Source organism: Antennarius striatus, chromosome 1 (genome assembly GCF_040054535.1).
Source record: "Antennarius striatus isolate MH-2024 chromosome 1, ASM4005453v1, whole genome shotgun sequence".
Taxonomy (NCBI): Eukaryota; Metazoa; Chordata; class Actinopteri; order Lophiiformes; family Antennariidae; genus Antennarius; species Antennarius striatus.
The window spans coordinates 2,565,212-2,592,546 of record NC_090776.1 but is presented as its reverse complement, the minus strand read 5'-3'; the positions used below and the strand labels follow the sequence as shown (position 1 = coordinate 2,592,546).

At 46.3% G+C, this 27,335-nt stretch overlaps 1 protein-coding gene across 1 annotated transcript; it reads left to right on the top strand.

Annotated features, from left to right (window-relative positions):
- Nucleotides 1–13: 13 nt before the first annotated feature.
- Nucleotides 14–26,128, top strand: iqgap1 (IQ motif containing GTPase activating protein 1). The gene is made up of 36 exons (XM_068328334.1): nucleotides 14–462; nucleotides 1,269–1,371; nucleotides 9,948–10,104; nucleotides 10,804–10,881; nucleotides 11,453–11,529; nucleotides 13,110–13,177; nucleotides 13,446–13,559; nucleotides 14,334–14,512; nucleotides 14,762–14,849; nucleotides 14,930–15,087; nucleotides 15,187–15,271; nucleotides 15,478–15,641; nucleotides 16,074–16,234; nucleotides 16,323–16,447; nucleotides 16,527–16,690; nucleotides 18,634–18,724; nucleotides 18,800–18,967; nucleotides 19,123–19,265; nucleotides 19,353–19,523; nucleotides 19,607–19,690; nucleotides 19,808–19,879; nucleotides 20,214–20,283; nucleotides 20,387–20,751; nucleotides 20,835–20,998; nucleotides 21,084–21,308; nucleotides 21,387–21,527; nucleotides 21,601–21,685; nucleotides 22,595–22,960; nucleotides 23,031–23,133; nucleotides 23,325–23,460; nucleotides 23,549–23,636; nucleotides 23,914–24,123; nucleotides 24,215–24,381; nucleotides 25,026–25,148; nucleotides 25,391–25,499; nucleotides 25,601–26,128. Exons 1-36 carry the CDS (start codon nucleotides 417–419, stop codon nucleotides 25,712–25,714), a joined length of 4,962 nt encoding a protein of 1,653 aa, XP_068184435.1. The 5' UTR covers nucleotides 14–416; the 3' UTR covers nucleotides 25,715–26,128.
- The last annotated feature ends 1,207 nt before the right edge of the window (nucleotides 26,129–27,335 follow it).

Below are 27,335 nucleotides of genomic sequence, written 5' to 3'. Positions count from 1 at the left end.
TTTGACACATGTGGATTAAATATTCAAGAGGTGGACTAAAAATAAATAGATGGATTAAAATAAGAGGCCGTGAGCTCCTGGTTGACTCCTGTGTGTCTCCACAGGCCTGCGCGTAACGACCAGCAGGGGGCGCTGCGCCCGCACTTCGTGCGCCCGAAGGCGGTTTGAGCTCCGTTTCCTGAAACGCATACTTCAGGATTAGGAAGAACACACCCAGTGACATCAGTGTGGTTTGAAGAAGAGGAGAAGTCTCAGGCCGAGCCGTGCAGAGGAGGAACAAGAGGGCCGGGGGGGTCCTTCTCGGGTTTTCTCTCGCTTTTTGAAGCTCTGCTGCTTCTGTGGAAACGACGCGTCCGGACTGTGCGTCAAACTTTTTTTTTTTTTTCTTGAGCGAATCGTGGAGCTCAGAGGGGAGGATGTCAACTTCAGACGACGCAGAAGGCTTCCGACCGAGATATGGCTGTAAGTTTGTGACTTTTTCTGCCCACCTTGAGATGCCCCAGCCGGGCAGGAAGAGGGGGAAACTCCAGACAAAGTCTGGATCCGGCGCTCAGAGCGCACCGAGTCCGGCCTGATTAATGTCTAATTGTGACTTCCGCGTTTTTATTAAAATGTATAACAAAGCTGAGAGGGGTGGGGGTGGGGGGAGAGGCCTACTTTTAGAGTTCAAACTGGAAAATGAATGGTTAGAGCTCCCAAAATGTGATGTTTGAATCCAAAGCTTCCAGTAGTTGCTCAGATGTTCCATCTGGTTGCATAATGGAGCTTTTATCCAGCACACATGGAAAACAAGAAGTGTTTCAGTCAACTGATATAAATCCATGTGTTTGGTGGTAAAAACACTCAGAAACTGGTGCAAAAAAAAACAAAAAAGAGGTGGTGGTGGTGGGGGGTTCTCCTCTTTTCATGTCAGTTTTTCAGGATTTACCAGTTGTTAATGCAGGAAAGACTGTCCCACCTCAGATGTGACAGGAGGTTAAAAAATGGGCCTCTTTGTATTGCGCGCCCTCCTGTCCCCCCCATCCCCCTCTCTCTCCATAATTTGGGGAAAGAAAAAAAAAATCTGCCCATAAACTCCCCCCTGTATTGTGTTTTGTTTCCAGCGTATGAATAAGCGGGGTCTTTCCCCGACAAAGGCACGCCTGACAGAACCGAGCCTCTTCGGGGGCTCTTGGGTTAATGAGTCAAATAAATAAAGAGAGGAAAAGACTTGTTTTGGTCCATTTGGTGCAAATCCCTGTTTAGTTTTTTGCTCTTCTGGTTTCCAGCTGTCCTGGATGGCGTGGAGCGGCTCACGGCGGAGGAGATGGATGAGCGGCGGCAGCAGAACATGGCCTACGAGTACCTGTGTCACCTGGAGGAGGCCAAAAGGTTAGCATGAAGGTTCACTCAACCTGCGAGCTGGCTCCGCCTCCCTCGGGCTGCCAATCAGGGAGGCGGATTCTGATTGGCTGTGGAGCGTGGCGATCGTTCAGCGGATGTTGGCGGATAATCCGGTTGAAGGATGGAAAGAAATCGTCATATTCTGGTTGGAGATCCTGATGCAGGAGGGTTTTTTTTTTTTTTTTGTACCTGCTGTTTTTAGCATTGGTTGAACATCACTGGCACCGAAGGGGTTAACTGGCGTGACTTTTCTCGCGTTTGAAGTTCAGTTTAGAACAAATAAACGAAATTGCAATTAAAAAATTCTAGTTTTTTTTTTTCTGGAACTGGTAGTTCTGGGGGAAATTTTACGATTTGGTTCATCTTATGTTTTTAAAGGTGTCTATGATGGTCGTTAAATTAGCGCTACCCTTTTGTATTTTTAGAGTGTAGTTTTAAATAGAGGGTGCGTTCTCTCGTCAACGATTTTTACAGATCGTAACCTCAGCTTGTAAACGGCCCAGGTGTGTGTGTGTGTGTGTGTGTGTGTGTGAATGAGGCCTGTTTAAAATGATAGATTTCAGATTTCACACTTGAAAACTCCTGGTGTCCAGAGGCCCTGAGCTCCAGAACCGATGGTGTGACGTGACTTTTTTATCAGCTGAAGTCGTCCCTTTAGCTTCTATGCTAAACGCTTTAGCACGCCCCAGAGTTTTGGGAGTACTCGTTGAGCTCGTCTGGCGGCTCGTGAAGAAGCCCGAGAACCTTCGTCTCTCAGCTTCGAGGCTCCCGTAAAGATTTCAGAATGTCTTTAGAAGTTGATGAGGAATCTACTAGAGACTGATTGTAACGCCTGAGCAGCCTGGAGACATTCTGTGTGTGTGTGTGTGTGTGTGTGTGTGTGTGTGTGTGTGTGTGTGTGTGTGGTTGAGTTCTGTTTTGCACACACCCATTATGCATAAAAAAGAGGATCATGTTGGGCAGGAAATGACTCAGGTTGTTGCTCATTTTGTTGCCTAAGAAAACCATGGGTGTCATAGCAACGGGTTCCGGTATATTGTGAGGTCGAGCTCTCTGGGTTGGTCATGTGACTGCCGTACGTGTCGGTGGGTCGTCACCGTTTCTGCTTTTGCCACCTGTCTGTCCATCCAGTGAAGACGTCTGGTGGTCATTGGTCTATCCAGTGAAGACGTCTGGTGGTCATTGGTCTATCCAGTGAAGACGTCTGGTGGTCATTGGTCTATCCAGTGAAGACGTCTGGTGGTCGTCTGTTTGTTCATCCAGTGAAGACATCTGGTGGTCATTGGTCTATCCAGTGAAGACGTCTTGTATTCGTTTGTTTGTTCATCCAGTGAAGACGTCTGGTGGTCTTTTGTTTGTTCATCCAGTGAAGACGTCTGGTGGTCTTTTGTTTGTTCATCCAGTGAAGACGTCTGGTGGTCGTCTGTTTATACTGACTGATTGCATTCCTGTTTGTCGTCTGGAGAATATCTGGAGAACTGTTTTCACCTTCCCTACACGTTAACCACAACAGGGAGGCGTTTCTCTCCCCTCGTCTCCTCCGTTTTGAGGTCACACCAGTGAATTTCCCCCAATGGAATCGTGGCTCTGGTTTCGAACCAGATGTTCTTTTCCTGAGGTGTTCCTGTGGGTTTTTTTTTGTGGGGGTGTGTTTATGTCGGGGGGCTCTGATTGGCCAAATAAAATAGAAATACTCTTGACCTTCTCCGTGGAGTTGAGAAGTCTCTGAATAAACTGATGTGTCTGTGAAGGTTAGGAGTTAGAATTAAATGAGAATAAAATCTGCTCTCAAGGTTTTCGACGAGAAATAATGAGTCAAACGTTTGGAGCAGGGTTACAGGCTCAGACGGTGAGGTCATGCAGTGATGTCATCACAGGTCGCCCTGGCCTGGGGAAGAACCAGTTCAGTTTGGTCCAGATCAACGGGTTTATCCAGCGTTCTGTTAATTATTTAATTATCGTTATTAAAACTATTCCAGCTGTTTCCATGGAGCTATGTATTGGGGGCGGGGCTTCGGTCTCTACTGAGCTCAGATCAGCTAGACCAGGACCCATGTGGGCAACACCTGAGCCTGCAGGACGAGGAATGCCTTACGCCTCATGGCCGTGACCCTAGGAATGCATTGTGGCTCTGTCGCCATGGTGACGTCATCACTACTGCCTGCAATGGAATTTACTGAAATCCGTCCTTCGTGTTCTGTTCTCGTGTTCCTACCAGATGCAGCCTGGAGAATTTAGACATTTTCTTCACTTGCGTGTGCAAGAACCAAACTGACATATTGACACGTTGGAATAGCCACATTTTTTATCCATGACTTGTTGTTATAATCAGTTTTGTTCACGGCTTTCTTTTTGTTCATTCTCTGCATTACTTTCCACAAATTAGAATTGTCTTTGTCTACCTGCCTTCCTCCGCTTTCACTCGCTGAGTCGTCCTGGGAATGCGGTTGGACACGTTCTCCGTAGGATAATTCTGCGTTGGCATTCGTCGCCGGGTTGCACGTTTCCTCTTCACGTTGTCCGGCCTAGAATTCTCCGCTAACCGTTGCGGTTCTGCCTGTCTTTGTTCTACTTGTAGCCGTAAACGTGATCTCAGAGGTTTCCCCTGCGCTGACGTCTCTGGTCCTGGGTGTGGCTGCATAATTGTAGTTTACAGGTGATCCAGATTGAACCCAGACCAGAAATCTGAGAGTCTTAGAGGGAACCTGCACAAACCTGCATAGGTCTTTGCGACTTGAACCCTACGATTGGGTGGTTTTTAACAATTAAAGTCTTTCTTTATAAATGGACCGGACTGGTTTTTCCATTTCTGTCGAGGGAAACAAAAGAGTTAAGAGTACAAGTGGAAGTTAATTACATCCCGCTTCAAAGCGGTGATGTATTGTAATCGTCAGTGTTCGTGTGTCCATCGATCCACTCGTTACTATGGCCACAAATATCTTCGCAACCGTTGCAGATAGAAAGATGGAACAAAAAGCTCATTACTCGGGCAGCAAAGGGGATGAAAATGAGATGATGACCATGACCTTGGGAAAGCTAGATCAAAGTCAAATTTCAACTTTGCTATGCTCAGGAACTGGATCAGATAGAAAGACGAGGGAGAAGGCCGGTGTCAGTAAGATCGTTTGATAGGTCAAAGCACTAGCTTTGATCTTTGACCTATGCAAGTAGGTCAGGGTAAAATTTTGAATTCAGCGGTGTCGCGGGATGTTGCAGTCTGTGGACTGCCTTGTTGTCTCTTGCAGCGTTTAGACAGTGACTTCCTGGTTGATTCCAGTGCTGGTATTGAGCGCAGTAAAGCAGTGGTCTCCAACCCCCGGCTTGCGACCGGTACCAGTCCCTGGGTCATTTGGTACTGGGCCGCACAGAAAGAAAAAATAATTCACATTACTTCCGTTTTATTTATTTCATAGTCTGAAAGACCTTTTAGCATCCGTCCATCCTCTCCAGTTCCCACGTCTGTGCTGCTCATCCTCCCATCAGTGTGGTTGGATAAAAGCAGCGTCTTCTTCTTCTTCTTCTTCTTCTTCTTCCCCTTCTATTCGCAGTACAGACGGATGTTGTGGCGTTGGATCGGTGTCTAATTAGTGTTTTGGGTAAGTTTTACGAAATGACAGGGTTCCATTCAACCAGAGGTGGGGGTTTAAAGGCCTGAGAAAAACCCCATTTCTAACCAAATAATCCAAATATACTGTGACAGAGTGTGAGGGTTCTGAAGCGTCACAGAGAACATGCTGAATCAAGCGTTTGTTGGTTCCTCCTGCAGCTTTTTGGACGTTTGCCTGTAATTTCCTGTTTTTTTTTTACAGTTTCCAAACAGTCTTGTGTACCGACTGCCGCTGAGACGATTACCTCACCTCCGATCCTGATGCGAGAACAATACGTGGCGTTACATAGAGATGGCGAGCTATTGATGATAGATGGCGGCACCGACCCGCCCTCAAACACGCCGGGTCTAATTTAAGCATCTTCCTTCGTTTCTTTTTTCATGCTTTGTTTTTCTTGGAGCTAAATCAGTAAATAATTGACTAATCTGTTCACCGATTGGTGGGAAATGAATCAATTCTGCTTGTTAAAAAAAAATGGAACTCGAAAATAAAAGGTCGGTCTGGATTAGCACTAAGAGGAATCGGTGCTTGTCGATATTTTGCTCGGGTAAAACTATTGATTGTTATCGATTTAACTAGATTATTATCCATTAATCGATGACTATTGATTAACTAGAAATAGCAAACCAATCCTAAAAAGCAAATGTGATCTAAAAACTGGAAAATTGAGCAGTTGCTGGTGCTGGAAGTTCAAAGAACTTTAAGAACTTTATCAGTGTGGTCAGCAGCTTCCACTATGGAACACAATGGGCAAATGTCGTTGCTATGACAACCTGCAGCCAGCTTACATCACTTTGGTATTATAAGTGCAAACAATACAGTCCTCAGAAGGTATTTACGCCCCAGTGGGCATTTCCTGGCAGTAATTCACCCACAGATGGGGTTTTTCCCATCAGCCACTGCGTTACCGTGGTAAATGCGTTGTTCGGTAGATCCAGGAAGCTGGTTGGAGCGACTTAACCGGGTTGACAGAATGAGAAGAGAGAGGGATCAGTTCTCCGTCATAAAAGCCCTGCAGGCCCCGCCCCTCCTGCCCGTGGCCCCGCCCTCTCACCTGCCCGTCTGCGCAACCTGAGACGACGAGTAGCTCTTCTAGTTTGGGTGTCCGTCGCGGTCCGGGCACGATGATAAAACCTGTTCCACGGAGAGTGGCGTGCTACGGTTCGAGATCCCCGCTTCCAGCTGATCGCCTCTGGCCCCGCCCCCCCCTCAGCTGATGGTTGACCCCAGATGAGTCTTCCATGCTGATGGAAAGTTGGGTGACATTTCTTTGGAAGCCCAACTGTGGCGGACTGCTTTTAAATTACCGTCGAAAAGTTTAACTCTTCGCTGCCCTCTTGTGACCCAACTGGCGGTAGAGCGTCGCGATCTCGTTCCGAGTTCCTCTCCAGGTTTTGGGGAGACGTTCTACTTCCTCTCAAACAAAGACGTCAGTGTCAGCTGTGGGTTTTCTCGCAGGTGGAGTGGAAAAGAGGACACGGTTGTTTGTTTTCCCTGCTGAACTTGGATTGTACAGCGAGTACAGTGTCAGTTCCGTTGCGCTCAGGTTGGGGTGGGGGTGGGGGGGTGTTGACAGGACGGGGGTCAGCTGGTGCACAGATTCCAGCGTTGCACCAAAGCATGTAATGAACAGCTTGGCTCCGACGCCTCGATTCCCGGTTCCCTCCTGTCGTTCCCTCCGTTCTTCATCCTCGTGAAACGGAACACTTTGGACTGAGGTTGTATGAAAGCCGTGATGTCACAGCTAATTTTTGACGAGGGGCGGGCCCACGCACTGGCCATCCGGTGGATGCGTAGAAAGTTTATAGATCTACTTTCCATCCCTGTGTGAAACTTAACATTTAAAAATAGAATTTCCAGGGTTTCCTGATGCTTAAGCCCCCCCAACTGGTGACCGTGACCTTACAGCCAACTTCAGTAGGAGTGTCTATAGTGTTTTGGGGATTAAATAAAGGTTTATATCCCATCAGGGAAAGAATTTGTCAAATTTCATTTCAGGATCTATGATTTCTTTTCTAGTTACCGCTCATCCGCGCTGTCTAAATATATTAAAATGCTCTTTCTAGGTCTTTCCTCTGGACACAAGCTGTCATTGTCTCCTTATAGCTCTGACCCAGCTTCCACACAATGAGCCAATGAGACCTATTAGGCCTCTCCCTGAGAGACACAAAAGAACAACAGCTTAGTGTTACAACTGCTAGACTTTTGCTCTGTTAGTGGAATATCTCGCTAGATGTTATCCCACATTAACTCCAGGGTGAGCCGTCCACCTGTTGGAAAGGGAAGTCACTTTTAAAGGAAGAGCTGCAGGAGAACGAAGGACGAACCTCGACCTCCTCACCGGTTACGCATCAGCAGCACTTCCTGTAGAGATAGCGGTCGGTAGCGCAGCTCTTCCTATGAGACCGACCTCTGAACCCAGCGGCGACTCCAGCTTCCTGTCGGCTGCTTGATCTCAGGAAGGAGGCGGGGAGGACGTGTTTTCCTGTGATCTTTGACTTAGTAGTGAAGATGTGATACAGATCCAGAGCCAAGATCTAAAGAACTAAACCTATCACCTATTCTTTATCAATATCAGTTGATTCTTGTCATGAATGTCACATACTGTCGTCCTCAGTAGCTGCGGATCTTGGTACGATAGTCTTTGCAGAACATTAATAAGACACAAGAGTCCATTGTCTGCAAAGTTGTTTAAATCAAGATTTTTTTACCTCGCATCCAAGAGGCTTCTTCAGTTCAAGAACTGAATAGAACTGACTAGAAGCCTCTTGGCTTCTAGAGCTGAAGAAACCTCTTGGATGAGAAGTGAAACATCTTCAGGAAACTTTTTTTCAAGTCCAGTGGATTGATTTAAACGGCTTTGGAGAACCTTGACAACCAAGAACCCACAGATTCAATCCATCATTTATATCTCTTCCAGTGCTAACAGTAACTTTTCTGTATTTGTTTTGAGGTTTTTTTATAGATTCTGGACAGTCTTTAGATTCTGGACAGTCTTTGGTCTGAATCTGTTGGTGTTGATGAACTTTTTGTTGACTCCGCTCCACTGCTGCTGTTCACGTTCTGAATTCCCATTCATAGCTGATGTTCTTACTGGCTAAGTGGAGGGTGTGTCCGTGTTTGTTCTACCCTAGGAAGGGTGTGTATCCGTGATAAAACAGCCATTAGTTCGCCATCTTTATGGGGGCCTTTCACTGCTCCGGCGTGGAGTCAAAGGAGGGGCTTGTTCTCGGCTGGCAGACCCAGGCCTTTACACCCGGGGGGGCCGGTCACCTCGACCTCAATAGCAAGCCTGTCTGGTGACCTCATGTCACGACTTCCTGGGAGGGAAGTTGTTTCAGCTGCTGGTCTTCTGGCCATGTGTGGGTGTGTTTGTGCGAAGGCCGAGTGTCTGAACGACCCATAAGAACGAGGCTCCGATCCGATTGAGTATTCCATGGTGGGGGGGTGGGGGTGGGTCTATTAATCCCAACCCAGGATGTACTTGACCTTTTCGTGGCATCACAAAGACGGAAGAGTGGGAGTGTTTTCTTAGCTGATGATCAAAAGAGAGACTGTTTGACCTCCATCTTCCCCCAAGCGGTGAAATTCCTCCCAGTCAATGATTAAACTTTTCATAGTCAAATCTTTGGTATTTGGAGGCCTAAATAAAGCAGGTCTGCTACTGTACTTGTCTGGGGGATGAAATAAAGATGGCAAGAACAGCTTGACCCAAAGATAACCAGGAATCAAATAGAGGTCAGAGTTCACTTCTGAAGCAAACGGACCATTTAAAGTTGATCAATAAACATATTGGATGTAGATTTTTATGAATTAACATCGTATGATCTCTACTTATTGATATCAACGTGGTAAACATACAGTATGTGGGTTTATTTATGTGATTTATTGATGACTTTTTCAGAAAATGCACAAAATGTTCCACCTCTCTGTCTCTTTCTCTCTCCCTCTCTGGATCCACAACACTATGTTATGGCGTCTTGCCTGAACCAAGATCCATCCTTCAAAAGAAGTCTGATGGAATCCGGTCCAGGACTTTATTTTGTGTACAGTACTTAAAAGAAAATGTTTAAAAAAAAAAAAAATCAATGTCAAAATATGTTCCTGAAAGAGAAACCGAGTGGAAATAAAAGTCATGAAGGTCGTAAATAGAAGAATCGATGACAAGAACTATCAAGGCACCGCTGGGATCCATTTGAGAGCGACTAGTCGGTACAAGGATGAACAGAGTGGATTTTATTGGACTTTTCTTCTCAAGCCTCTTGGGTACTTCTCACATCCTGTGCATCAACCAGAGCCGATGCTGATTTACACTGTGAGGTACAAACATCTGGATGGGACCAGTTGTTCAGATCTATTACACAACGACGGAAAAAAAAATAGAGTCTGGGAGAATACTTGACAGCTGAGACAAATCTGTCGCCACAGATTAGATCCGCTTTGGTTGACGACTTTTACCTCTTGCTCTTTGCTTATCGAAGAAAGAAGCCGATTGAATCAAAGCGCATTCACTGAAGAGGAAAACTGGAATGGGTCCCCGAGAGCGTTCTTCGGACGGATTGATATCTAACCGAGTGAAAAGAGACACCTGGGTAATTCATCCGGACCCCCTTTGGCTCGTGGCGACTGGACGGTGATGACATGGAGGTGTTGGAATCCAGTCGGCCGGGGCTCGTCCCTGTGTTCCGTGGCCCATAGCTGAGAACGGGCACGTAGCAGGAATGCCGCTCCACAATATGACCTAAAAGAAATGAAATGTCACACCTGAGGAATGCTGGGAACTTTGGAGGAGGTTACCACAGGGCAGGCGGTTGTTGTCCAAAGCTGCACAGCCTCCAGAATTACTTTTAGTGGTTCTAAACAGTCGTTATCACTGCAGGCGAGCGTAGCTGTGTATTTACATATAAATGTATGGTTCTCCTTTGTTTTTACTGATGGGGGGGGTTCTCTGTTCAGGTGGATGGAGGCGTGTCTGGACGAGGAGTTGCCTCCCACCACGGAGCTGGAAGAAGGGCTGAGAAACGGCGTCTATCTGGCCAAGCTGGGCAACTTCTTCGCCCCTCGGACCGTCTCGCTGAAGAAAATCTACGACCGCGAGCAGACACGCTATCGGGTGAAGAAGCACAACCTAGACACACAGAACAGTTTCATGTTTGATTGTGTGCATTTTCCAACAAGAACAGGTCTAAACTGTTACCTTCATTCTAAAGACTCCCATAAGGCCACAATGGATGGCAGGATCTGCCTTTGACAGGCAGAAACCTTGGGTAGATCCCAAGCCAAAAATTTCTGCCTGTTAAAGGCATGAACCGTGAGTAGGTCAGGAAAGATCTATCTTTAACAGGCAGAAACATTGAGTAGCTCCAGAGCCAGACAAGATCTGCCTTTAACAGGCAGAAACCTTGAGTAGATTCCAGGCCAGGAATGTTCTCTAAATTTCCATAATACCAGGAATATTTTTCAACATTTTCCCTAATTTTTCTAAAAATCGAGCCCAGTTCAATCCTGAAAGGGGGCTTGTCCTTGACTGATGCCATCCTGGTCCTGTTGTGTCATTCAGGTGCAGCTTCCACCCACAGTGGGTGAGGTGCCTCGTCGTCCCAATATGACCTAGATTCAGTTTTTAACTCATGTTAAGCATTAGCAGAAAAAGACCATCCATGTTGTCGCTTTTTGAATTCTCATTCGTGCATAATTAGCACATTAGTTCCGATGAATACTTCAGGTCAACACGCCTTTAGTTAACACCTTTAAGCCCAAGAATTGAACAGATCGGAGTGTGAACTTTACTTTTATTGTTGCTCTCTTCCAGGCAACGGGTCTCCATTTCCGACATACAGACAATGGGATCCAGTGGCTCAACGCCATGTCGGAAAAAGGACTACCAAAGGTACGAAAATGATATGTTGAAACACAACTCCATAATTTAAATTAGTTCTATTAGTTTGAGATCATAAGGGAAACTCCAGTGTAACACATAAAACAAACTGTTTCAGTATTAGAAAGGGTCACTTCCTGTCCTGTTGGCTCACCAGCTGTAAAATATTTCAAGCTGGAGTTTTGTTCTGAGAATAAAACGTCTTCAGTTTTAATAAAACAGGTCATGCTTTGCAGGCATGGCGTGACGTGGAACCAGTCCTTTTATTAAAGCAGAAGAGGTCTTCTAATTTTCCAGGATGTCAGATGTGGCGAAACTTTGAACACTTGTTGTTGGGAAATTATTGAATTTCAGCTCAGAATATCTCCTCCTGGCAGCTGCGTCAGAAAATACACGGAGCTTCCCTCAGTGGCTCCATTTCAGTTGGAGCGCAAAGACAATGCCGGGCTGGATGAATGGATATTTATTCAACCTAACCCCCCCTCATTTACTGTCATATCCCGATTCGTTCCTGCTTACATGCTCCGACATGCTGTGCTGTCAGGAACCTGTTGCTCCGACTCATCACTCCTGTCTGTTTCAGATCTTCTACCCTGAAACGACAGACATATATGACAGAAAGAACATGCCACGCTGCATCTACTGCATTCACGCTCTCAGGTAGGCCGTCAGGTTCAAGCAGTGTGCAGGAATTCTGGAATGTTTCGACGTCTTTCACACATTCTGATTAAATTTTACCCTAAAATCTGTGAAATGTTTCTGATATTTAAGCACATTTTTTGTCCTTTTGTTCACAAAATACAGTTTGAACAAGGTTATATCTACATTTGATCGATAGCAATAAATCTGAAACACATTGAAAAAACAAAAAATCTAACCAGTTAATTAATGACTCCATGATGACTCATCATGAATCAAACGGTTAAAATGTTAGCTGAGAGGTGCTAATGCTAGCTGCAAGTTTGGTATAAGTATAAATAACCTTTGTGTTTAAATACTTTGGTAATCCCTGTAAATGACTGTTGAGGCTAAAGCTAAGCTAACGCCAGCAGAAACACATCCAACTAGCTAATAACTCCATGATGACTCATCATGAATTAAACGGTTGGAATGTTAGCAGAAGTGCTAATACAAGCTGCTCATAAAATTGCTAAGCTAACACTAACAGCAACATATCCAACTAGCTAATTAATTAAAACTATGATGACTCATCATGCATGTTAGCAGAGGAGCTAATAGTAGCTGCAGATTTGTTTTCCGGAATAGATTTGAGTCTGTGTTGAATTTTAAAACGTGTGACGAGATGACATCATCCCAGGTTTTGAAATTTGGCACCAAACAATTCAGGAGCCGTGATGGAATTCCGCCAGGATTCTTGAAAATGCTAGCTGGGGTGTTGGCGTCGACAGACAGACGTGTTTTGAATTTTCCGTTGCTGGACTGCGTTTCATGGCTCGGAATTTTATTTTACGAGGCGAACGGTGTAGTTTTTTGCGGCAAGGAGAGCAAATTTTTCTCATTTTGAGGGGAAAATAAATCACGTTTTTTTTCTGTAGCACATTTAAAAAAAATTTTTTTGCACAAGTAGCATGTTTTGCTTTGTATAAATTCACAATTTGCGTTTTTTTTTTGCACAAGGAAGGAAAATTAAGGTATAACTTTGAACTAACTTGAAATAGATGATTTAACCCTAGCTTGTATGACTTTTAATTTTTCAGTTTTAATGCAATAATTTGCTATAATTTTCCAGACCTGCAGGTTTAATTTGCGAGTGTTTTATTCTACTGCAGAACGACTGCGTAGTTTATCTTGGACCGCACGGAAGAATATCATGAAAGTGTAATAAGAAAAACATATTTCATGTGATTTACGAGATGCGAGTTGAGACACGACGCTCTGCAGACGGAGCTTCTTCCTGTCGTCCATCTTGGCTTTACCGCCTGTTTTCTACATCCGCATACACAACAGATAAGATTTAATGAATGAAATACGTCGCTTTTGCTCCCTTAAAACAGTTGTTTTTAATCCCATAATGCACCAGTAAGACGATAAACTAGATTTAATCAAGTTCCTTAATTAAAAACACTAAACTGTATTCCATCTTGACATTCTTGCCATCAAAATGTCGTTAAAGTAGATATATTACAGGAAATGGAATAAATAAAAGTCGACTCTAGAAAGAGAAGCACAATATTTTATTTATTCTTCTTCATGTCATCTGTTTCCTCCCTCTTTTCCAGCCTCTACCTGTTCAAGCTGGGCCTGGCGCCTCAGATCCAGGATCTGTACGGAAAAGTGGACTTCACCGGTAAGCGTGTGGCTCCGCCCCCCCCTCCCGTGACATCATCGCATTAACGTGAAGTCTGACTCCGCGTGTGGAACTCATTATAGCGGCAGCCAGAGCCGTTTTCCCGCCAGTTCCTGCCGGCTGACAGAGTCGCAAATCTGATTACGGCACACGAGCCAGGAACAGTGTCTCCGCCCCCTTCCCACCCTCCCCCACCCCCCGCCGCTCTATCTCCACCTCCACCCCCCCCCCAGCTTTGATGCGTTCCTCCCGTTCTGTCTCCCCACAGAGGAGGAGATCAACAACATGAAGAGCGAGCTGGAGAAGTACGGCATCCAGATGCCCGCCTTCAGCAAGATCGGCGGGATCCTGGCCAATGAGCTGTCAGTGGACGAAGCCGCACGTAAGAGCAGCTGTGATGTCATCGGCCGAGGGCGGGGCCAGGCCATTATAAACTTTTTTGTTTTTTTTCCCCCACTGGATCATATTTTTAAGTCTTCGCCGTACAATTTGTTAATGGATCAGAAAACGATCGTTTTTATCTTCCAAAAGAGTGAAGAGTTAGCGACAGTTTGACCTTCATCACGTGACTCGATGATGATGAAGGTCATTAATTGGATTCTTATTCAAGGAAATATATTTAATCTGGTTTACATCCGGATCCATATTAACTATTAATCCCCTAATCGCTGCCACCTGAGCTAACCGCAGTTATTTCCTGTAATCCCTGGGTTTACAGGAGCCAGTCGTCTGCACAGAGCAGATTTTTTCCTCTTAACCACATGACATGTGTTTTGGCGGTTAATGATGATGTCACCGGTTTTTAATCTCATGATCTTTGAAGTGATCTTTGGCGCCGCTCATTTTTTTAATCTCTCCAGGCGCTAAATATTTTAATCAAAAAATATATTTTTGTGCCGATAGGATAAAATGTACAGTATTGATTTATTGATTTTTAACATCAAGTATTAATAAGACGTTAGAGTGCTGATGTTGTGTTCAGGGACATTAATCCGAGTCCCACGCCATCATTTCCATGACATCGTTTTTTTGTTTGTTTGTTTGTTTGTTTTCACCGCCCGTCACGACAGGAAACAACACGACTCTTTCAAATTAAAAGCCTTAAAAAAAATAAATTAAAAAAAACGCTCATAAATTTCACATCCTCCACCTGTAGTCCACGCCGCCGTGATCGCCATCAACGAGGCCATCGATCACGGCGTTCCCGACGGAACGCTGGCCGCCATGCAGAACCCCAACGCCATGCTGGTCAACCTGGACGGGGGCAGCGCGCGTCAGTACCACGACACGCTGTACCGGGCCAAAGGCGAGAAGGTGGCCAGCTCACGCAAACGGGTACGGAATCCAACGCCTGGGGGGGGCTGGGAGGGGGGGGGGGCGTTATCCTCTGGAGAGACCATAAAGGGGCCACCAAACTGCCCACTCTTCTCTTTTTGATTAAAGAATAATTGAACCTGCAGCCTGGGGGGGAATAACATTTTGGGATCACGCTGAGGCCACAGACATTAAAAAGACGACTCTAAATTCTGGCGGCTGGGGGGGGGGGGGTAGCCGATCAATGACTCCTTCGCTCTGCCCCCGCAGCAACAGGAGAGCTTCGACGTGGAGAGAGACGTTTACGACGAGCTCCTCACCCAGGCTGAAATCCAGGGCAACGTCAACAAGGTCAACGGTAGGTCGCAGATACCCCCCCCCCCGCCCCGTCCCCCCCTTGGTGATCGTTTCCATGGCGTTGACGTGTCTGTCCTGCAGTGATCAACGCCCTGAGGGCGGCGGAAGAGGCTCTGCTGAGCGGTGATGAGGAGAAGTTGTACGAGGCCCTGAAGGCCATGGGGGTCCAGAACCTGCTGCCCCAGAACAAAGGCTGGTACCTGAAGCAGCTGCAGGCCGACCGGGAGAATAAAGAGCAGGTGGGGGGGTGGGGTGGGAATGGGACGGGGGGAAGGGCGGCTTCTTCATCTTCATCTTCTTCTTCTTCATCCTCTCATACTGGTTTGTTTCCCCGTCAGGCGTCTCCAGGAGACGCGCTGACGAAAGACGAGCTGCAGGCCGGCGTGGACGTGGCCAATGAGATCGCAGAAGGATACGCCAAGAGTACGTGAAGTAAAAAACATTTAAAGCACATGTGGCCCCCCCACATGTGCCAGATATAACTAATAAATGTAACTCAATATAATGTAACCACTCCTTAATATTAAACAACTCGGAATTTATTACTTATTCAAGTTACAAACATTATTCAAGTTACAAACATTACAGTCACACTGAAAAAACACGTTTGTTGGTTTGTTTCTCTGTAGTGTTGAAAGCGGTGGAACGCATCAACGCCGCCATCAGGGCGGGCGTTCCGGAGAAAACGGTGGTGGAGCTGATGAACCCCGACGCCCAGCTGCCCGAGGTCTACCCCAGCGCCGCCAACCTCTACCAGCGGGAGCTGGCCAGCCTGCAGCAGCAGAGCCCAGAGGTACCCGCCCGTGACATCACTTCCTGTTTGCGCTCGTGTGGCGTTTGTGGCCACGGCGTTGAAGCAGAAAAGGGCAGAAGAGGAAAGAAACGCAGCTGTTTCTGCTATTTATGTCAATCTGCCGCAGCCGTTGTGGTTCGGAGATCAACAGGAAATGAATTCTGATTATTTGATTATCAGCCGGTTGTTTTTAATCAAGCGCCTGGAAATGTGGGGATTTTTTATTTCTTTTCGACTTTTGATTAATGGGATAAAACAAACAATTTGAAGAAATCGTCTGCAGCTCTAACGTCGATTGTCGGTTGTTAGCGTTGGATTATTTTGAGGCGTTATGTACGATCAATCAAATGAGTCAATAATGGAAAGAAGTTGTGAGTCAGAAAGTTTTATTTCCTAGATGAGACGTATAAATCGGTGTCTTGCGTCCCACAGGGCTCCCTGTCCCACCCTGAGCTGCTGGTTGCCGTGGAGATGCTGTCGTCAGTGGTGCTGATGAACCAGGCGATGGACGTCGGAGACCGAGCCGCCCTCTGGAAGCAGCTCTCCAGCGCCGTGGCCGGACTCAGTAACGTGGAGGACGAGTACGCTCAGAGGTCAGAGGGCGGGAGCGGCGGCACGTTGCCGCGGTAACGCCGGAGGGGTTTCGCGTTATGCTGATGACGTTGTACTTCACCCTCACAGGTACATGGATGAATTGATGCGCCTGAAGGCAGCAGCCAGGGAGGAGGGCTGCGACTACCTGACCTGGAACGACATCCAGGCGTGCATCGACCAGGTCAACCTGACGGTGCAGGAGGAGCACGAACGTAAGGGGGCGGAGCTAAGCTCACATCAAACGGATGCAGAGAACGGCCGGGTTTTTAAACCCTTTGACGTTGTCTACAGGCATCGCCGCCATCGGACTCATCAACGAGGCGCTGGACGAGGGCGACCCCAGGAAGACGCTGGCCATGCTGCAGAACTCCTCCGCCAAGCTGACGGACGTGGACCCGTCGGTGGCCCAGCACTACCACGACAAGCTGCTGGAGGCCCGCAGGGAGAAGGCTCACGTAAGACGCTCGGAACGCCACGGCCGGTTATCCTCACGCTAGCAACGCAATGAAACCGCCTTAGCAACGAGCAATTTAAAAAAAACAAATGGAGGGTTTTCGCAGGCTGGCAGGACGCCTCCAGGGCTCCGCCTTCCTGATTTGGTTGTTCATTATGCAAACACACAATGCAAACAGCATCAGGGTACAGTTATGGTTTTACGTTATGAGCAAAGACGGGATGCTAACAGTTTAAAGGAATAAAAAGGAGGTTTTTTTGACGTATAAAAAGGCAGCAACAATATTTTTTTGCGGGGAATTTTCATTTTTGAGCATCTAACCTTCCGTTGTAGGGTTAATTTTTGTATATTGTGGTCTCCATCTGACTCACACCTCTCACTAACTCATGACACCGCCGCGCTGATGATGATGATGTCACAGTGGTCCCGCCCACTTCTCTTCCCTCCATAAGTGTCCGTACCGGACCCGACTCATTTGCATGTGTTATCATCTGTGGAGCTCATTTGCATATCATGTCAGAGGATGGCGACCATATTTGGAGGGGGTGACTTCCTGTTGAGGGGGGGGCTGCCGGTGATGTCGAGGAGCTGGGTTTTTACCCAGCTGAAGAGGAGGTGACAGGAGATAAATAAAGTTTTATTCTGCTGAACTTTAATTCAGATTATTCCACTAAGGGCCTGTTTTTATTTTAAGTGTAGATAAAGTTATTTTCTTATCAAGGCTGGACGACCTTTAACCTCTTCTCAAACTATTTCAAACGCATCACAATCTAAACCCTAAAAGGACAACATGTGGGAACTTGTCACACTTTTGAAACGAGACCCAAAAACAACCAGGAGCTAAAAAAAAAAAAAAATTTTCCTGTCGATTTCACAGACGTAGGAAACAACAAGGCGGGCCTCCCTTTGGTCATTTGTTTCCATAAAAGGGCTGAAAGCAGGTCGCCACAGCGACCCAGACCCGGAGTCTGAATGGCACAATGTGTGAGCCCTGAATGGGTGTGGGGGTGCCCCCCCACCCCACTTAAAGCCAAAAAAATCTCAACTCATATGAAACAGAACCATTTTTCTAACATTTGTACACCTCCCCCCTCAGCTCTCACTTCCTCTATTTCTATGATGTGTTCGACACCTCCTCTGGGCGCTTACCCACGCCACACCCCGTCTAGCCCCTCCCACCGGGCGCAGTGACTCATCATCGACAAACACCCATTTGAGCGCCAAGCGCAAACGTATAAACACTAATCAGCGCCCGCCCAGCTCTGTTGGCTGTCATTAGGAGCCTGCCCCCACCCCCCTACCTCATTGCTACATGCTGTTGCAGATCCCCCCCCCCCTCGTTTTGAGAAATCCTCCAGATCAGGTATCAGCTTTACCCGCCCTCCGCTTTCTCACACACCTCCCCTCGACTGCCCTGAGGGTGGGAGCGTGGATGGGGGGGGGGGAGGCCGCAACCGGCTGCTGCTAACTTTAATCTCAGGCGGAGGGCTCCATCTGGATGTAGTTAGGGAGAACTACACTCCGTGATGGGCACCGTGGATTCAATAAGAGGTCTTTGGTGAGCAAATGGAAGGAACCGTTCGGGGGGGTGGGGGGTCCAAACTGGGACAGTGGTTAAAAATAAACTGTTATATTTTTTTTAGTTTTCTTTCATTCTCACTTGTGAATCCATGAGTGGTCGCCAACCCCCTAGTCGTGGAACGGTACCGGTTGGGTCAGACGGTACCGGTCTGTGGGTCAGTTGGTACCAGGTCATACAGAAAGAAACCAGAACTTCCGTGAAACAGAACAGTCCTTGAAAATATCGTCTGACGTTAAACCGGTCTGCGGAGCGAAAACAGTTGGGTCCATTGGTCTAGAGAGACCAAACTAATGGAGACTGCCCAACGATATTGATCAGCCGATCATGGCCGTTGTTGAACACATTTCCCCGTCTCCTTCCAGGAGACCCAAGACCCGTCTGCTGTGCTGTGGTTGGATGAGATTCAGGAGGCTATTCTGAAGGCCAATCAGGAGTCGCAGGAGGCCTTACAGTGTAAGCACACACTTTCAAAGCTAGTGAACATGTGCTACCTGACTCCACGGTGCTGATTTGTGCTCGTGTCCGCAGTCTCGCGCTCCATCCAGGCCATCAACGAGGCGGTGGACGTCGGCGAACCGGCTCAGACTTTGGCCGCTCTTCGTAATCCCGGGGCGGGGCTGTATGGCGTCACGTCGGAGTGTGGCCAGACCTACCAGGACGACCTGACCAAGGTCAAGAATGGGAAGAAGGCAGAAGGTGAGGGCGAAATTTCGGAATGAATCCTGGCTGCTGCGCTACGCTTGTCGACCGATGTGTTCGCTCAATGACTCGTTGGGTCGTTGGAGGGGACACCTTTGGCGGACAGTCTTTCTACCTTCATCTTGCCTACGTGGCTTCTCTCATCCATCCAGGTGACAATAACAGTGACTGGGTGAGGCACTGGGTGAAAGGAGGACACAACTACTACTACAATCTGAATTCCAAGGAGGGTACCTGGGTGGAGCCAGAGGGCTTCGTTCAGAACAACACCCAACTCAACAAGGAGGACATCCAGGTCAGGCCCGTGGTGGTCCAGCTCTGTGTGACCAGGTTTTTTGGTTTTCACCAGTTTTCAGTAAACTGGTTTTCTTCCCCTACACAGTCGGTGGTGTCTGGTGTAACCACAGCCTACAACCGAGAGCAGCTGTGGTTGGCCAATGAGGTGCTGATTACCAAGCTGCAAGCTCGTTGTCGTGGCTACTTGGTCAGGAAGAGCCTTGCGGACCGGATGGACTTCCTGAAATCTCAAGATCCTGCTGTTACATGCATTCAGGTCAGAGTTGCGGGAGTGTCGTCCGTCTGAGTCCGACAAACGCTGATCATCGTCTTCATTCAATTTTCATTTTTATTTCTCAGGCCCACTGGAAAGGCTACCAACAGAGGAAGAAGTTCAAGGAGCGTCAGGAGTTTCTGAAAGAACACGATAAAGAAGCCGTCAAGGTTCGGAGTGTTTGCATTTGAATTGATGGCGAGACGTCCCCAAAAACCCCAAAACCTGACATCTTGGGATGTGTGTGTGTGTGTGTGTGTGTGTGTGTGTGTGTGTGTCCTCCTCAGATCCAGTCTATGGTTCGGATGCACCAAGCTCGTAAGAAGTACAGGGATCGTCTAAAGTACTTCAGAGATCACGTGAGTCTCCACAGCCTGAAGCCTCGTCACGCTGCAAATCAAATTTCGGATAATTTGAAAGACTCGCTATAAGGCATCGTAAATTTCCTGTCGGTAAAATTAGCATTTAGCTAAAACAAATGTCTCTGTTGTCTGATGGAAGCTTTAAATCACGCAACATTAATTTCCCCCTGATGCATCTGGTTGACATTTTGTCCGTGTCCTGCGGGGTTTGAACAACACAGATGCCTCGTTTAGATGTGTGTGAAGTCATTTCCAATCGTAGCGGATTCCTGCGCTGTCGTTTCTAATGAAACCTCATTGATCATCCGGGTTGATTGCTGTTTTACCGCAGATCAAGGATGTGATCAAGATCCAGGCTTTCATTCGAGCTAACAAGGCCAGAGACGACTACAAGACTCTGAGTGAGTAGCGTCCGGATTAGCATCCCGATTAGCCTTCGCCCGCTCTTCTAGTTGATCTCCGGTAGATTTGATGGTTTTACTTTAAACCGCCCTTCCTCCACAGTCAGCGCCGACGATCCCCCGATGGCCGTGGTGAGGAAGTTCGTCCACCTGCTGGACCACAGCGACCAGGACTTCCAGGAGGAACTGGAGCTGATGCGTCTCCGTGAGGAGGTGGTGACCAACATCCGCTCCAACCAGCAACTGGAGAACGACCTGAACCTGATGGACATCAAGATCGGCCTGCTGGTGAAGAACAAGATCACCTTGCAGGAGGTGGTGTCCCACAGCAAGAAGCTGACCAAGAAGAACAAGGGCCAGCTGTCCAACATGATGATGATGAACAAGCAAAGGGGGGGGCTGAAGGCTCTCAGCAAGGAGAAGAGGCTCAAGCTGGAGGCCTACCAGTACCTCTTCTACCTGTTACAGGTGACGCCTGGACAGCACAGCCCTGCAGGATCCAGAAGCTGAAGATGTTGAATGTTAAAACCACAATTCTGCTTCCCTTTTAGACAAACCCAACATATCTGGCCAAGCTGATCTTCCAGATGCCCCAGAATAAATCTACCAAGTTCATGGACTCCGTCATCTTCACCCTGTACAACTACGCCTCCAACCAGAGAGAGGAGTACCTGCTGCTGAAGCTCTTCAAGACCGCCCTGCAGGAGGAGATCAAGTGAGGAACCGACACGATACACCATGAGTGACCGCAGTTTGGAGGTTTAGTTTGTTAGCATGAGGTAAAATGTCGCCACCTACAGGTCAAAGGTGGACCAGATGAAGGAGATCATCACGGGAAACCCTACCGTCATCAAGATGGTGGTGAGTTTCCATCGAGGAACGCGGGGACAGAACGCGCTTCGGCAGATCCTGGCTCCGGTCGTCAAGGAGATAATGGACGACAAGACGCTAAACATCAAGACTGATCCCGTGGACATCTACAAGAGCTGGGTCAACCAGATGGAGACGCAGACGGGAGAAGCTAGGTGAGCAGGAGCTTCCTGGACGTCCATCCAAGCAGCTTCCTGGAGGTTTTCCTGATCCTTCTCCTTCTGCTTCACCAGTAAGCTACCTTACGACGTGACTCCTGAGCAGGCCATGGCCCACGAGGAGGTGAGGACCAGATTGGAGGCCTCCATCAAGAACATGAAGACCATCACTGACAAATTCCTGTCGGCCATCATCGTCTCCGTGGATAAAATTCCGTACGTTCCTTTACGACCTCGCATCGCTGTCGACTCGATTCGCCGGGTCTCACCTGGTCCGTCTCCCTCTCAGGTACGGGATGCGTTTCATCTCCAAGGTGCTGAAGGATACCCTCCATGAGAAGTTCCCAGATGATACAGAAGAGGAGCTGCTCAAGGTGCGTGGCTTTAGTTTGTAGGCTTTCTAGCTTCATCCTTCCTCTTTTCTGGCTTCTTCTGGTTGGTTCTCACGTGTCTTTCTTCTTCTGTTCCTGCTTTTTCTGTCTTCCTGTCCAGCGCGGCCTCTCTTTGGGAATGTGGGCCTCCTCTTCCTCCTCCTCCTCCTCCTCTCTGTCTGCTAACAGTAAGGCGGTCCGAGCCTCTATTCTCCATCTCCTCCTCTTTTGACCTGTTCAGGAGTATTTCTTCATTTTGCAGCATAACATTAATAAACAAATAGTCCTCAATTTACAAACAATCGATACAAACACGCACGCCACCATATCTGACTAATGTCCTGCAGTTCTGCTCTCTGCCACAACCACCGCAGGGGCAGCACCGCTATTATTGTCGGATGCGCTTAAAAAACTAGTGGAGAGTTCCTTGAAGTGTTTTCTTCTTCTCCTCAAGGATTAGTTTACGCTAAACTTGATAATTTAATCTGGATTAAAACGATCACGTGAATCAAGAGTGACGTTTAACAGTAGATATTGGAACTATATGCATGTATTTTAATATGATTACATGTTTTTATTCTGATTTATTGTACAGTAACATGATATTATAAGCTTTTAACAGTTTTCTAGTGATTTTTAGAGTCCAGTATTTGTGGATTTTTGATTTTTTTGTGGATGTTTTTTTCAACCGACATCTGGTCAGTCTTAGAGTAATAGTACTTTAGTATTTAGAGTAATAATGACATTTAAATGACCTCAAAAGGCGAGTATAGATTGAAATTTAATAAATAACAATTAACGAACAATTCAACTTACAAACAACCTCTAGGTCACAGTTGTGTTCGTATGTTGAGGACTACTTGTAAGTATTAATAACTGGAATGACTCAGTTGTTGGCATTTATTGCTCTAGATTGTGGGGAACCTCTTGTATTACCGCTATATGAACCCGGCCATCGTGGCGCCCGACGCCTTTGACATCATCGAGGTGTCGGCCGGGGGTCAGCTGACCACGGAGCAGCGGCGAAACCTCGGCTCCATCGCCAAGATGCTGCAGCACGCCGCCTCCAACAAGATGTTTCTGGGAGACAACGCCCACCTCAACCCCATCAACGAGTATCTCAGCGCCTCCTACCAGAAGTTCAGGAGGTTCTTCCTGGCGGCGTGCGACGTTCCCTCGCTGGAGGACAAGTTCAACGTGGATCAGTACTCTGACCTGGTCACCGTCACCAAACCCGTCATCTACATCTCCATCGGAGAGATCATCAACACTCACACAGTGAGTGTGGACTGGAGTGTTTTTCAGGGGGGTTCTCTTCTACTCTAACCTTCTTCTTCTTCTGTGGTAGCTGCTGCTGGACCACCAGGACGCCATCACCCCAGAGCACAACGACCCCATCCATGAACTGCTGGAGGACCTGGGCGAGGTTCCCACTGTGGAGTCTCTCATCGGTGAGCAGAGTCGGGTCACAGTGGGAACACACAAGAATTACAAAAACTGAGATCTGCGACTTCACCACTTCACCACTAGATGGCGATAAATCTCTCTCACACACAGATTAGAGCTTTTATTAAAGGAAAACCTCTTAACGTGATTATGTGAGGATGGTGTTTTTCCACCTCAACCCCTCCTTCTCCTTCAGGTGAGAATCCTCTTCCTCCAAACGACCCCAACAAAGAGCTGATGGGTAAAACCGAAGTGTCCCTCACCCTCACCAACAAATTCGATGTCCCCGGCGAGGCCAATGCTGAGGTGGACGCCAAGACTCTGCTGCTCAAGTACGATCGCGCTGCAGATTCCAGGCTCGTAAAATACGTTAACGTAGCTGTGGAAGAAAAATCAGTGATTTATTTCTTGTCTTCTCAGCACCAAGAGGCTCATCGTGGACGTGATCAGGTTCCAGCCTGGAGAGACTCTCACGGAGATCCTGGACTCCACAGCAGGACCGGAGCAGGTGAGAATGTCACTGAACATCAATCATGTATTCATGGAAATATGAATTAACTTGTTGAGTCTGCTAATTTCTACTGTTTCTAAGAGTCAAGATTGTTTTAGCAACAATTTTTCTGCAAAATCAAGCAAACGTCTTCTTGCGAGAAGCTTGAAAGACCTACAAGTGTTTGTGGAGTGCGTGTTGCACAAATTCCAGGCAATTTAAGCTAACACCAAAAACCTGAAGATGCTACCTCGAGATGGAGTCTCTAAAATGCACCTTGTTCCCATGGCAACAGGAGACCGAGTACCAGCGAGCCATGCAGAGGAGGGCCATCAGAGACGCCAAGACTCCAGAGAAGATGAAGCAGGTGAAGCCGGTGGTGGACGACAGCCTGACGCTTCAGGGCAAGAAGGACAAAATCGAGAGCAACCTGCAGAGGCTGGCCGAGCTGGGGAAGGTGGACCCCCAGAACCGCTACCAGGACCTCATCAACGACATCGCAAAGGTAAGAAAGACTTATTCTTTAGGAACCCAATGGTCTCTCTGGTGTTTAATCTGCATGCGATGCATTTGATTTGTGTGTTTGTGTGTCGCAGGACATCAGAAATCAGAGACGGTATCGTCAGCGTCGGAAAGCCGAGCTGGTGAGGCTCCAGCAGACCAACGCCGCTCTCAATTCAAAGACCAAGTTCTTCAATGTGCAGATCGATTCATACAATCAGTACATCAAGACGTGCATGGACAACCTGTCCAGCAAGGGCAAGTGAGTGGCCTTCAGCTTCATTTATGTCGTAAATGAATGACACGATTGCTTTTAAACCCTAAATGAAAGCTGCTTTTTTAGCTTTCGTTCTGTGGTGCAGTAATAATAGTGGGCGGTAGGAGGCGCTGTTGTTTCATCTTTGGAAGCATGAACTGGATTGAGCCACACCTACAGAAAAACAGAAGCTCATTTCTTTTTAATTAGTTTTTTTAATTGTCAAATTTTTATCACATTTTCTCAGATTTTTTTTTTTTTAATAAACTGAGATTGTCTGGATAGAATGGCTTGATTGTAATCACAAGTTTCAGTTGATATTTTTGCATTATTCTAACGTTTATTCGCCATGTTCGTCTTATTCTCCTGATTTCTCACCAAATTTATTCGATCGTTTATGTAAAAAATCTTGTCACCCTCTGACGCACAGACAAAACGTTCTGGTTGCCTCCATCCTGACATCCCGACACGTCCAACATGTGACATTTATGTTCTGTCGCTGAATCACACGCGTTTGAAACCAATTAGCATCCAGCTGGCAGGACGTTGTGTGGAATAAACGCTCCAAACGTCCTCCGTTCTCATCATCCCACACATCGACGACTGATCGAACGTTGAAGAGGTGACGTTTGATCTTTCTTTTCTTTCAGGTTGTCTAAAAAGCCGGGCGACAACAAGACCAAGAAGAGCAAGCAGGTTTCTCAGAAGTACACCGCCTCTCGCCTCCACGAGAAGGGCGTTCTGATCGCGATAGAAGATCTGCAGCCCAACCAGTAGGTTCTGCTTCCTTTAAAGCAGATTTCACTGTTTGTTTCAGGTTGTTTTGGGGTTTTACATTTTAAAATAAGCCCCCATTCTACTCCTATAATGATCGATTGCAGTATTGCAGTTATAAGGCGCAACTGAAAGCCTTTAATTTTCTCAAAAACTGACAGTGCACCTTGTAATCCGGCGCACCTTATCGTTCCACCACATTAATAAGTCTTCCTGTATTATTTCTTTTTTCTTTTTGCAGGTTCAAGAATGTTATTTTTGAAATTTCCCCATCGGAGGCCGTTGGCGTTTTCGACGTGAAGGCCAAGTTTATGGGCGTGCACTTGGAGACATTACAGATAGAATATCAGGTTTATTTCTTTTTTTATATATATATTTTTTTTTTTTTTTTCTTTCCTTTTTTCAGAATTTCTTCCAAGCCGTTTGACCTTCTCTCCGTTTTCCTTCTCAGGATCTCCTCCAGCTGCAGTATGAAGGCGTCGCAGTGATGAAGATCTTCGATCGGGCCACCATCAACGTCAACCTGCTCATTTTCCTGCTCAACAAGAAATTTTATGGGAAGTAAAAATAAAAGAAACGTTAAAAGGGCTTACAGACACTGATTTAAACCACAAAACCCACTTGGAGGGTTGCAGAACGCCCTGACCTGAACCGGCCCGGCTTTTCCTTCACATTCCCTGCTGCACTTCTCTCATGTGCCTTTGCAAACCTATGTGCATTATTTTTACGATGTGGATCACCATGTGCTTTATCCTAAATGGAACGCTCCCCTGTGACCCACAGCTGGAGTTTCCTTCGTGTCTTTGTCTGTTACTGCACCGAGGTCAGAGGTTTAAGATTTGTATGTTTTGCTTTAAATATTTTGAATATCTTGTGCATGGGCTTCAGTTAATTATAAAAATGTATGTTTTATGTAAAGATATTGAGTTGTGTGTCTTTCTTCTCTGTGGGTTGTCTGATAAAAGTTCTAATCATCTCCCCCCGTCTGAGAACTTTGCTGCTTGAGGCAAACAAAATCAAAGAGAAAAATAGCTCTTTCTCTGATTTTGTGTGATTGAAAAGAAATGTGGATAAACACAACTCAGTGTTAAAGATAGTAGGGAATAAATCTCTACTAATGCAATTTTCATATAAGGAATTTAACTCAAAGTGCTCTATAATGAATCATCTGGTTCTTAAAATAACAAAATAAATGATGATAATAATGTATAAATGCATCACAAATGTGGATGATGACACAGGATTGAAGTTAAATGAGAATACGTACACACATGAAAAAACTTTTGACATTGATGCAAATTAGATTCAGTGAAGCAGCATCTATAATTTGATCCGCTCTCAATCAGCCGATGCCTTAAAATATCACCAAAATGCTAATCATAAATCCACAATTAAAAATGATATTCATCTCCTTTGATATCTGAGCAAGCAGTTTTGCATAAATTAAGGAGAGGAATTGTGTTCCTCATTAATTTTTAATAGTTTAATCAGTAATAAACCAATCAGGAAGAACAAACAGCAAGGAAAGTACATTTATATGATGCAACAGTGTGGTTAAATATAGATGTTACACCCGTGCATTTTTAATTTTTTTCGTTTTTATTTGCTAGCTTTAAGTTGAGGGGTTTAAAGTCCTGTTTAGGGTACGAATAATTAATTTAACCTGTCAAATCTCATAGACCCTGGGAATGGTTAGTTGAACAGGAAGTGGTCGCTCTTCCTCTATAAATAAGGATTTTTGTGTGTGGCCAGATTCTCCAAATTGAGGATAATCACATAGCCGGTCCTATATATAGCTGCACAGTCACAATTTTAAAATAGCACTAATGTTATTTTAACTGGGTCAAAAAATGTTTTTGATGTGTCTGTTTACTTGTTTACTTGTGTAAATCATCAGAAAACTTCATCAGTCACTGCTTGGATTCTTCCATTAAAGATTATCTGCTTGCTGATATGAGGAATGGTTTATATAAGACGGACATCTGTTCTGATAATCTTTCCATCGTAAAATGAGTTCGAGAATAATTTTGCAGCTTACAAATAAAACCATATCAAATCCTCTCATAAATAACATTAATTTCACATTAAGTTCTTTTCTCTTTAACCTTAAAAAAGTTCGTTTTGCGCATTTTATAGCGCCATCCTTACTTGTAGTGTGAGGTAAATTCTTACAACCAGCCGTCACG

Bases quoted from the DNA above. Each gene is read 5' to 3' on its own strand.
- iqgap1 (XM_068328334.1), top strand. From the start codon at position 417: ATGTCAACTTCAGACGACGCAGAAGGCTTCCGACCGAGATATGGCT. The intron at 19,266-19,352 runs GTCAGGCCCGTG...TCCCCTACACAG, and splicing joins TCAACAAGGAGGACATCCAG to TCGGTGGTGTCTGGTGTAAC. The intron at 25,500-25,600 runs GTTTATTTCTTT...TTTCCTTCTCAG, and splicing joins CATTACAGATAGAATATCAG to GATCTCCTCCAGCTGCAGTA.